The 12965-nt window shown below is 34.7% G+C and overlaps 1 protein-coding gene across 1 annotated transcript in view; it reads right to left on the bottom strand.

Annotated features, from left to right (window-relative positions):
* LOC125789915 (beta-synuclein-like) overlaps positions 1-12965 on the bottom strand; it is a 36215-nt gene that overhangs the window by 13543 nt on the left and 9707 nt on the right. The window contains exons 3-4 of the mRNA XM_049473014.1: positions 4721-4750; positions 2960-3078 (exon numbers count right to left, since the gene is read on the bottom strand). Of these exons, the coding sequence (XP_049328971.1) occupies positions 2960-3078; positions 4721-4750 (149 nt within the window). The remainder of the gene's footprint in view (positions 1-2959; positions 3079-4720; positions 4751-12965) is intronic.

The raw sequence follows: 12965 nt of genomic DNA, 5'->3' as shown, positions 1-12965 counted from the left end.
TACCTGTAACTCTACCTCTTCACTACTTTACTTTAACTGATGCTCTCAAACACTTTATTAAGAGACAGGAAATTCAAGTAATTAACTCTTGATGAGTTCAGCACAGCTGTTAACTGAAAGCCTGAATTCCAGGTGACTCTACCTCATAAAGCTGACTGAGAAAATCCAGCAGAGATGTTCAAAACTGTCTAATCTAAGCAAGAGAAGCTACTTTATATAATGTAAAATCTAAAATATATATTTCTGGTTTGTTTAACACTTTCTCGTTTACAAAATAAAATATGAACATGCAGGTCAGAATGAAATTCTCTCCTGAGACGCACAAAAGCGCTGCGCTGTTAAGATACGAACGCGCCAAAGTCAGAGCTCACCTGGTTCTTAAATAGAATGATAACTAGCACTCTGATTGGTTTATTTTAGGTTGCACCCAAAATTAACCACATCCATATAAAATTAAGAGAATTCAATACATGACATTTTGTGCCCTCACGATAGGTGTGTGCGATAATATCATTAACATTTTTTAATATGGGGAAGGATATTACTATACCCTGAAATATGGCGCCATATCACCCACCTCTAATTATCACATCAGGGTTTGACTTTTTTACTGTTTTTAGCAACAAAAAAAAATCACTCTGTTCTAATTTCTCATTATTTATCTACTAGAGACAGATTATATCTGTCCTGTTCTTTTACTTTAATCCTGAATATATGGAGATATTTGGAGTGCATTAATAATATTATTAGTATCATGACTTATATATATGACTATAAATATGATAAAATTCTTGTATTTTTAAAAAAAATCTCAGTTAGTGGTGTGCCATATCATACTGTATGCAATAATAAAATCGAATTTTCATTTTGTTGCAGTAGTGCATTCTTGAAATACTTTTTTTAACTCAGTGTTTGGTCATATCGTCAAGAGTATCGTTATCGCGGAAATACCATGAAATATCGTGATATTATTTTAGCGCCATATCGACCACACCTACCTCACGATACCAAGTAAATAAAGACTCATCGACACGCCATAAATCCAGCTGCATGATCCATAATTGACCTGTGTGTTATAGATTTTTAAGACACTAAAATGTCTTAAAAAAATGAAACCTCAAATAATCTAGAAAAAGATTTATTCTTGCAACAATCTAAAAATTACAAATATGCAATATTTAGTTGGATTTAGGATGTTTTCTCTTGCCAAAATTACATTTTTCAGTATATTTTTTAAAGAATTTCATTAAAATCTAAGGGAAAACTAGATCCAGTCGTAAACACGTCCATTTCTCCTCAGCCTGGTTTTAAATCATCAGTGCACTGCTACCTCCTAACCTTGAGCAAGGTGAAAATGACAGAGCGAGAGAGAGACGATATCCCCAGTGAGATCAGTGAGCTCTCTCTGTTAGTCGGGAACTGAGGCAGGGTTATAATAAGTGTGCGGTTAGCAGATATTGTTTAATTCTGCTTCTGTTTTTATCATATAAACACCAATAATGCACTTAACATAACTTTTTAATCATCACCATTTCAATACTATTACTAAAATCCTAGTACCACGGTCAGCTTGTGTACCACCATATCTTATCCATATGGTGTTTATGCTCTTTTTATTGAATAAATATAAAATAGCCTAAATTCATTTAGCAGAGAAAGCAACACAGCACAGTACATCTACCTCAGCAGTGCTGTTCAAGCCTTTGATCATGTAGCTAACTTGAATTTACACAGAAAAAAAAGCAGCCAGTCTTTGGCAAACAAACTAGTGCTAACGCTTTTAAGCTTTTAACTCAGCTTACGTTACTATCCTAGTCATGTACAGCCCCTATATTGCAGTTAGAAAACAGTCTGTGAAAGGTTAGTAAACTGATGCTAAGTGTGATAAATGATGCTAAACGCTTTATTGCATTTCATTTGTGCGAGCAGAGAGTAAAAATGAACTTAAACCTGCCGTTTAGCCTAAAACATGAGTGCAGCCAGGCCAAGTGAGACAAAAAAGTTTCTCTGATTTTGCTATTTATAGGTTTATGTTTGAGTAAAATGAACATTGTTGTTTTATTCTATAAACTACAGACAATATTTCTCCCAAATTCCTAATACAAATATTCTCATTTAGAGCATTTATTTACAGAAAATGAGACAGGGCTTAAGCTCAATCAGACCTCAAATAATGCAAATAAAATAAGTTCATATTCATAAAGTTTTAAGAGTTCAGAAATCAATATTTGGTGGAATAACTCTGGTTTTTAATCACAGTTTTTATGCATCTTGGCATTATGTTCTCCTCCACCAGTCTTACACACTGCTTTTGGATAACTTTATGCTGCTTTACTCCTGGTGCAAAAATTCAGGCAGTTCAGTTTGGTGGTTTGATGTTTTGTGATCATCCATCTTCCTTCTGATTATATTCCAGAGGTTTTCAATTTGGTAAAATAAAAGAAACTTATAATTTTTTTAAGTGCTTTCTTATTTTTTTTTTCAGAGCTGAACATACTGTTTATGTAATTTAATTAGTTGGTTTTATTGTGTGATTACTTTTAGTTCTGGCAAATTGTAAGTTTATATATAGAAATACTGTTTTTTCTACAGTTTTTACAGTCAATCAATGCATATAATAAGCTTTATGCTGCGCTTATTGAAGGATGCACTGAGAAATCACTAAAATGAGTTTAAAGAGTAGAAATTGATGTTTGTTTTTCAGCATTTAGCATTAAAGGTTTAGGATACTGCTGGTACACACTGTTATATACAGAACTGCAGTCAATGCTATGCTAAATAGTTGGATATATTACAGATAGATAGATAGATAGATAGATAGATAGATAGATAGATAGATAGATAGATAGATAGATAGGTAGGTAGGTAGATAGATAGATAGATAGATAGATAGATAGATAGATAGATAGATAGATAGATAGATAGATAGATAGATAGATAGATAGATAGATAGACATACGTTCATGTCAGAGGGGAACTCGTCCTTCTTCACGAAGCCGGTTGCTGCCGCGATGTTTCCAGCCCCGGTCAACACGACCCCGCCGAGCTGAGACGCCTGCTCCTTCGTCTTCTCAGCCACTGTCACACATAATATACAGATTTAATATATAAATTATAAACATTAGATACAGTCCAACTCTTTATAATACACTACACCAGTCAAAAGATCGTTTATTCTTTTTTTCCTACATCGTAAATGAATAGTGAAGTGATTCAGACTATGAAGGAAGACATAATGAATCATGTAGTAACTTAAAAACAGTGTTAAACAAACCAAAATACTCTGATATAACTTGTGCTTTCTGAGGCTGGTAACTCTGATAAACTCATCCTGTGCAACAGAGAGTGCCAGTTTCATCCTTATATTGTTTTGATGTTCTAAATACTTGTAGTTGAGTAGTTGTTGCTTCTCATAACCTGGATTAGAACATTACTCAAATATTCACTATTCACTGTATACCTGTAACTCTACCTCTTCACTACTTTACTTTAACTGATGCTCTCAAACACTTTATTAAGAGACAAGAAATTCAAGTAATTAACTCTTGATGAGTTCAGCACAGCTGTTAACTGAAAGCCTGAATTCCAGGAGACTCTACCTCATAAAGAAAATCCAGCCAAAATGTAAAATGTAAAACATATTCTGGGTTGTTTACTAAATAATTCCATTTGTTTTTCTGTTCGTCTTCATAGTTTGGATGACTCTAGTATTAATCTACAATGCAAAAAACACTGAATTTAACATGTGTGTCCTAGACTGGTACTGTATAGAGGGTGGGCAATATGGCCCTGAGATATCACAATACACAATACATTTTGCAACAACACAACTCTAGCACAAAACTAAAGCATATTTAGTGTATGTAAACTGTGTTTAGTGCATTTTATTTTTATATACTTAACTCTGGAAAAAAAAAAACAAATTAAAAACCTCTGGAATATAATCAAGAGGAAGATGGATGATCACAAACCATCAAACCACCAAACTGAACTGCTTGAATTTTTGCACCAGGAGTAAAGCAGCATAAAGTTATCCAAAAGCAGTGTGTAAGCCTGGTGGAGGAGAACATGATGCCAAGATGCATGAAAAAAACTGTGATTAAAAACCAACCAGGGTTATTCCACCAAATATTGATTTCTGAACTCTTAAAAAGGTCTGAAAGCGCTGCATTTATTTATTTATTTTTTGTTATTTTAGTCATTTCTCATTTTCTGTAAATAAATGCTCTAAATGAGAATATTTTTATTTGGAATTTGGGAGAAATGTTGTCTGTAGTTTATAGAATAAAACAAAAATGTTCATTTTACTCAAACTTAAACCTATAAATAGCTAAATCAGAGAAACTGATTCAGAAACTGAAGTGATCTCTTAATTTTTTCCAAAGATATATATATTTTATAATAATTTACTAATTGATTGGCTTAATGGTTAAAAACGTTTTGTTATCATTATATTTCCAGCTGTTAATTAACAGTTTATGGCTGCTGTCTTGGGCTGGAGGTGAAAAAATCAACAGTGTGACTCTAAATAAATAAATAAAGCTCTATATTCCGGCTCAGTCTCGCTGTGAGTATGAGTGCAGTGGAGTATGTAATTTAATCCTGCAGGAACAGCCCACCAAATTTACAATTTTACACCTGTCTCTGTCTCCGCCAGGACTCTCCAGATAAACATTAAATAAATCATTCATTATTCACGAGGTTGAGGGAATCGGCTCACCTGTCGCCACGCTGTCTTTGGTCTTGCTGCCTGGAACCGAGAAAAAAGAAAAGCGTTAAAATGCTGAAAATTGTGTGGAAAAATAGTAGAAAATGTCCATAATTAAATGTACTTAAACATGAATCTGATACTGTTTGAGCAGAGTCTGAAATCGTCCTACAACTGATTAAAATATGTACATTTATTTGGAGAAAAATTAAACCCATGTATCCTATTGAAACCCAACCCAACACAATCAATCAATCAATCAATCAATCAATCAATCAATCAATCAACCTTCGCTTACACTCGAATTAGATAGAGAACGAGCCTCAGTTACAGTGCAGCAGAGCTTTATACAAAAAAGAAATGTATAAATATAAGATTAAATCATGACCATAGACTTAAATCCTCAAAAAAGTGTAAATCAGCATTTGTATTATTGAATTAACACTGCAAATGTTACAATAAACAAAACTGAATTGAAAGAAGGGACTGAGAATAATGAGTATAAATATAATTTATAATTTATTATAAAAAGTGTACACACAGTACATTTTGTAAGTGTTTATTACCATTCATATTTTTTAATTAGATTTATTTTGTTAATTGTTAGATTTCACACAAAAAGTGCTGTATTTTCCATTTAACACAAATGGCAAATGTACTGTATAGGAAACTACAATAACTGTAATTAAATATTAATCATTAAAGAGTGTAAAAAAAAGGTATTAAAATTAATTAATAATTAAAGCTTTTAAAAAATATAAAAATAAACACACTTAAAATGATAAAAATGATAAAAATGATAAAAATGATAAAAATCACACTTCACAATATGGGTACATCAATTAACAGTACTTATGACTATGTAATAAACATTTTTTAAATGGTAATTAACACTAGTTAAGACATTATTAAACATAACTACAATACTAATGTTTAAGAATGTTGTAAAAAAAAAGAATTTAGACATTAGTTTTTAATTATTTTTAATTATTAATAATGTATTAACTGGTGTTTTTAATGTTATAATTTAAGCCATTCATAATAATAAATAATTGTAAATAATTATAACATTATAATAGGTCAACTAAAACAGGTGCAGATTCAGATTTAAAAATTGCTAAAGTGATAAAAAAGCTGTATATTAACAGAGAGGTGAAGCAGCTGAATCAGCAGCATGTAATGGTGTAAAATTACACAATAACCCCACGTTTCATCATTACCATGTTTCACTAACGAGCTCACGACTGATCAACACAGAGGGAGAAGAAGATAATTAGCTAATAAGAACAGGTGGTTTTGTGAAGACATGGACCATAAAAAACAAACATCACACTTTAATATGTGTGTTTTTATGATTTTATAAATGCTCTGATACAAATTTATAAGCTTAAAAGTCTCATTCCATCATTTTAAATACAATTTTAAAATGTCTAGTTGTGTCTCTAGTAAGAATAAAATCCATATGAGCTGTTTTTGTGTAAAAAAAGTGATCAGGTGTTTCTGTTTAGCCCTGTTTTAGATCACTGAATTAGTGGTTTCTGAAGAAAGATCAGTTCTGATTGGCTAACAGCACTGCAGCAGAGAATGCCTACCTGCCCACCTCCCCCCACAGTCAATTTTACAGCTCTAAAACTCAAAGGACAAAATGTTTTCAGAGATACTTTAGCGTTAGTTATAAAGATATAGAACTGAGTGCTAGATAAAACATTAATTTACCAATGTAGTAGTTTAATTTACTTTTAATTTACTTTCTAAAAAGGTTATATAATACGTTGTACTAGTTTTAACACACTTTGCTAAAACAAAAATGTACAATTGTATATTTGGAAATAAGTATTTTAGAAGTATACTGAATTACATTAAACTAAAAGTTTACTTTATAGTAAATACACTATATTCTACTTTTTTTAAAGTATGATCAAAGTTTACTTTTAAACATTTGATGAAGGCATAATATTAATGTACTTTTAATATATTTTAGTTAAGTACATAAATATTTTAGTAAATCTGTATTTAAAGCATACTTAGACATTTCTCAATAGGTTTTAAGTACAATTAAGTATATATATATATATATTTCACCAGGATATGTGAGCTGCAAAACCATAAAATACTAAATACAGGACTGAATTTCACCTCAGAGGCAGGACAGCACTCTGTCTTTAGGAGAATCTCCCCCACAGAGCAGAACAGAGGGAGAATATTGATCTTCAGAGGTCAGATGTCTCCTCTGGGGTCGTTCATCCGTAACCTTTCAGCCATTAAACCTGATTTAATTTCACATGCGACGCTGTGGACAGACGGTCAGAACAGAGCAGGCTCCAGAATCACCGCTGCACACGCTGTACGTTCATTTACTGCTGTTTTAACAGCATAAATACATTATTATATACTTCAGACTATTTTGGAGATTATCATGGCCTGTTGTTCATCTTTTAGCATCTAAACATTGTAACCAGTGTAAAAAGTCAGGAATTCTCAATTGATTTTATGTAAATATTAGTTTCTACAGTTTCCACGCCCCACATATTCTGTATATTGATTTTTTTTACAGCTTTTTTTTAACACACCCCCTTTTATCCCTGCTTTTGCATCCCCACCTCTACAAGCAACCGTTGGCCAGACTGCAATACTATACTCCCACTATACTCCCATATATACTAGTGCATTTTAAAAAATTAGAATATCATTGAAAATGTGAAACTCATATATGATATAGATTTATTACACATATAGTGATCTATTTTAAGTATTTATTTATTTTACTGTTGATAATTATTGCATACAGCTAAAGACCCATTGCTACTTTTGGTAGTGTGCCAAGTCCTGCTGGAAAATGAAATCCGCATCTCCATAAAAGTTGTCAGTAGCAGAGGTTCAGCATGAAGTGCTGTAAGATTTTGTGGGAAAACAAAACTGCACTGACTTTAGACTTGATAATAAAACACAGTGGATCAACACCAGCAGATGATCAGCATGTCTCTCCAAACCATCACTGATCATCAGTACATTTTACATTTCATTTAAAGTAAATCAAGGGAGCAGAGTCTGGAGGAAGAGTGGAGAGACACACAGTCCAAACTGCTCGAGGTCTAGTGTGAAGTTTCCACCAATCAGTGATGGTTTGGAGAGACACGTTCTTTGCTGGTGGAGATGCAGATTTCATTTTCCAGCAGGACTTGGCACACTGCCCACACTGCCAGTACAAGTACATTTTTTTTTATATAATATTTTAATTTTCTGAGATTTTTTTGTTTTTTTATTGGCTGTAAGCCACAATAATCATCAACAATAAAATAAATAAAAGATTAAAATAGATCACTCTGTGTGTAATTTATATTATGATATTATATTTTCCTATACATCTTGTAAAAAACATTATCAAATATATCAATATTGAGGATATATTGCCCAGCCCAAGCTTAAGCTAGCTACAGTACCCAGTAGGTCTTTTCAGCAGAGCTCCTGCACTCAGGGTTCTCCTCCAGCTTTCACTCATTATTAGCATGTTAGCATATTTGGGTAAAGTGCTAATTTAACCCAGATCTGTGCAGTAAAGCTATTTACTGTAGCCTCCATTCATCACAGGCAGGTTAGCGTATTCGGGTGAAGTGTTAGTTTAGCTCAGATCTGTGTCACGAGCCGGAGAGAGGAACCTCCCGCAGGATCCCAGAGGACTGATCTCCGGATCAACAGAGAGCTGAGAGGGGGAGGAGAAACAGAGAGAGAGAGAGAGAGAAATGGAGGGATGCTGCGAGGAGGAGGAGGAGGAGGAGGAGGGAGATGCTACGTGCTAATAGCACAGCGGATGTGTGCGTTCCTCTCATCTCCCGTCAGCTGTGTGTGTGCAGCTGCTGTCCGAGTGAAAACGATCTCGCTCACACCCCTCCCTCCTCCACCCGGCCATATTTCAGCCACAATCTCTCTCTCTCTCTCTCTCTCTGTATCATTTCACTCCTCTATCTTTCTCTCTCTCTCTCTCTCTCTCTCTATCATTTCACTCCTCTATCTTTCTCTCTCTCTCTCTCTCTCTCTCTGTATCATTTCACTCCTCTATCTTTCTCTCTCTCTCTCTCTCTATCATTTCACTCCTCTATCTTTCTCTCTCTCTCTCTCTCTCTCTCTCTCTGTATCATTTCACTCCTCTATCTTTCTCTCTCTCTCTCTCTCTATCATTTCACTCCTCTATCTTTCTTGCTCTCTCTCTATCATTTTCACTCCTCTATCTTTCTCTCTCTCTATCATTTCAATCCTCTATCTTTCTCTCTCTCTCTTTATCATTTTCTCTCTCTCTCTCTCTCTCTCTCTCTTTATCATTTTCACTCCTCTCTCTTTCTCTCTCTCTCTTTTTATCATTTTCACTTCTCTCTCTCTCTCTCTTTCATTTTTACTCCTCTCTCTCTTTATCATTTTCACTCCTCTCTCTCTCTCTCTCTCTCTCTCTTTATCATTTTCACTCCTCTCTCTCTCTCTCTTTCATTTTTACTCCTCTCTCTCTTTATCATTTTCACTCCTCTCTCTCTCTCTCTCTCTCTTTATCATTTTCTATCTCTCTCTCTCTCTCTATCATTTCACTCCTCTATCTTTCTTGCTCTCTCTCTCTCTCTCATTATCATTTTCACTCCTCTCTCTCTATCATTTCACTCCTCTATCTTTCTTGCTCTCTCTCTCTCTCTCATTATCATTTTCACTCCTCTCTCTCTATCATTTCACTCCTCTATCTTTCTCTCTTTCTCTCTCTCTTTATCATTTTCACTCCTCTCTCTCTCTCTCTCTCTCTCTCTCTATCATTTCAATCCTCTCTCTCTCTCTCTCTCTCTCTTTATCATTTTCACTCCTCTCTCTCTCTCTCTCTTTATCATTTCACTCCTCTATCTTTCTTGCTCTCTCTCTATCATTTTCACTCCTCTATCTTTCTCTCTCTCTCTCTCTCATCATTTTCACTCCTCTCTCTCTCTCTCTCTCTCTCTATCATTTCAATCCTCTATCTTTCTCTCTCTCTTTATCATTTTCTCTCTCTCTCTCTCTCTCTCTCTCTCTCTCTTTATCATTTTCACTCCTCTCTCTCTCTCTCTCTCTTTATCATTTTCACTCCTCTCTCTCCCTCTCTCTCTTTATCATTTTCACTCCTCTCTCTCTCTCTCTCTCTCTCTTTATCATTTTCACTCCTCTCTCTCCCTCTCTCTCTTTATCATTTTCACTCCTCTCTCTCTCTCTCTCTCTCTCTCTCTCACACCTCCCCCTCTTTTTCTCTTTCACCACATCAGGCAACTCGAGCGTGTCTTTCTAGGGCAGTGTTCTGCAGAGTGTGAGGGCAGAGCCACCCCGCTCCAGCGTACAGGAACTCCTCACACTGGAGACGCACCCGAATAAAAATACCAAACAAAACAAAACATTTGGCACAAAGCCAAAAAAACAAACAAAAGAACATAATTGTCTTTTGCCCAAAGGCTGACTATCAAATACCAAAAAACTGACAAAATAAAACATTAGTCTTAAATCTGAATATCGAACACCAACAATATTAAACAATTGGCCAAAAGTCAAATACCAAATATTGAACAACATTTAGCTGAAGGCTAAATGATGAATACCAAAAAAATTTAATATTCATCCACAATTTGAATTTTGAATACCAAACAAAATGAAACATTTGCCTGAAAGCCGAATACCAAACAGCTGAAGGCCAAATACTGAACAAAATGAAACATTTGTCCTAAAAATTTATATCGAACACCAACAATATGAAACATTTTGCAGAAAGCCAAATACCAAATATCGATCAAAATAAAATGTTTAGCTAAAGGCTAAAATCAAATTGAAACATTTGGCATGAAGGCTAAATTGCGAATAACTAAACAAAATGAAACATTTGTTCAAAAGCCAAATACCAAACAAAATAAAACATTTGTATATTCAGTATATTCAGAGCCAAATATCAAATACCAAACAAAATAAAACGTTTAACTGAAGGCTGGACACCAAACAAATGAAACATTTGTCCTAAAGCTGAACATCAAGTATCAACAATATTAAACATTTGGCCAAAAGCCAAATATCAAATACCAAACAATACGAAACATTTCTCAGAAAATCAAATACCAAACCTAATAAAACAGTTTGCCACAAGCAGAAAATATAAACAAAATAAAATGTTTAACTGAAAGCCACACACCACAAACCAATCCAAATGAATCAAGCCACATAATGAACCAAAAAAAAAAAAACACCACGTTGAAGGTTTTCCCTAAATTCAACACTTTATAAGCCTAAATGCATTTTTATAGTTCTAATTTTAATAGTCACATATATAATCCTACACGGTACAACTAGAAACAAATGCTTTGAAACCATGAAACCATATAACAACATATAAAACATAAGGCTAATGCAAGATGTCAGATGTTACATAATAAAGGGAATAAATAAAGAGGTTATGTCATTCTTAGGGGCAAACAGCAAAATAGGTTTTTCTTTACGCCAAATTATTTTTTTACTTTAAATTTGCTATATTTCTACCTCAGACCTTCCAAACTCTCAGCACAGGCCACAACACTCCCTCTGGCCCTCTGTTTGTGAAGGAGGTTTGTGTGTGTTTGTGAAGGAGGTTTGTGTGTGTTTGTGAAGGAGGTTTGTGTGTGTTTGTGAAGGAGGTTTTCGGTGTGTGGGGTAATAGGCTGTGTGTGTTTGTGTGGAAGCAACACAGAATATAAATGAGAAACAGGATTTTATGAATTACAGGATATAACCGATTACGTCTGCTAAACAAACACTCCCGCCTGACCTCAGCGCGTCCAGATGCTCGTTAAAGGAGGATCAATAAACCGGATCAATTCCTTCAACCCGGCCAGAGCCAATCAGCCAATCAGCCAATCAACAGCACCTTCTGCTGAACCCCTCTTTACAATACGCCGCAGGGATTCCTGATCAAAGTGAGAATCTGCATTCTTAAACAGAGAATTTAAAGTGTCAGTCTGTATTATTTAGTTTCTAAACTGAAAGCAGAAGCATTTCTGAGTGGAGAAGAATATGGATAAAATATAGTGTTTAATGGTACCAGTGTGCTGAAACCACCATCCCTGCTAAGCCTGCTAATATATTAATTCTAAAAACTGGAGTGTCAAGTCATTTTGGCTGGAGTTCTTCTTCTTCTGGCCACGTCACGCGTCTTTACATACTTACGTCACATGTACAGCCTCTAAAAGAGGATCCGGTTCAGTTTTACTGAACACGAGCGGCTGGTGGATCAACGGAGACTTCAGAAGAGGAAACTCAGTGCTCAGTAGCTCATTCACTCATAGTAAAACCAAAGAAACGAAGGAGTTAAGATTCTGACTCAGCTCCTCTCTCTTTATATCTGACTGAACATAACCTGGAATCGGATTCATCCTCTTTAAAGGGGACCACGTCACACCCGCCCAGTTTAAAATAATTCTTCCGCATTTAATATTCCGCGTTTGTATACAGTTATAATACATTTACAAATATTTGTAGACACCCATTCTAATGAACACGTATGAACATATAAAACAATTCAATATAACAAACAGTTAAAAAATTCAATAAAAATCTTTGCTAATGTTGTTTAATCCAGTTATATCCACATTCACAAACACAATTTGCTAAGATATTCAAGGGGCCCTATTTTAATGATCTACAGGCGAGCCATCAACTGTGCACTGTGCAGCATGATTTAGGGGCTTCTCAGTGTGTCCTTGCTATCATAACGACGGGAAAAGTACACCTTGCACAATTCAAAATGTGTAAAAGGCATGTACTAATTCTCTTAATTAATGATGGGTGTGTTCTGGGCATAACATGAAATAAACCAATTAGAATGTCTATTGGCATTCAATTTAAAGAGGCAGGTGAGCTCTGACTTGGATTGCTATTTTAACTGCGCAGCTACCTGGACGTGTCCAACACTTTTCAAACTGCTCATTCACGCTGTGAAGGTTTATTTAGTATTCTGATTATTGTTGATGTAAAAGTTGGGTTTGTGCTGATGTGTGTTCATGTTTATGTGACACCCTGTGTTCTTTTGTTGCTATTTAAACAATGCAAGGAAGATGTGAAAATAGACTGTTGGCGTGGTGTAAGATAGCAATAAGCATCGCAACATGCCTTGCACAGGGTGTACGCTAGAGCCCAATGACTTTTGTTGTTTAAAATCATGAAGATTCAATTAAAAAAAGCTAAAATGCACTTTTCTAGCAGATGAAATAATGTGTAATACTTGTATCCAGAACAAAATATC

Source organism: Astyanax mexicanus, unplaced genomic scaffold (assembly GCF_023375975.1).
Source record: "Astyanax mexicanus isolate ESR-SI-001 unplaced genomic scaffold, AstMex3_surface scaffold_32, whole genome shotgun sequence".
NCBI lineage: Eukaryota > Metazoa > Chordata > Actinopteri > Characiformes > Acestrorhamphidae > Astyanax > Astyanax mexicanus.
This window is presented reverse-complemented; position numbering and strand designations above follow the sequence as displayed.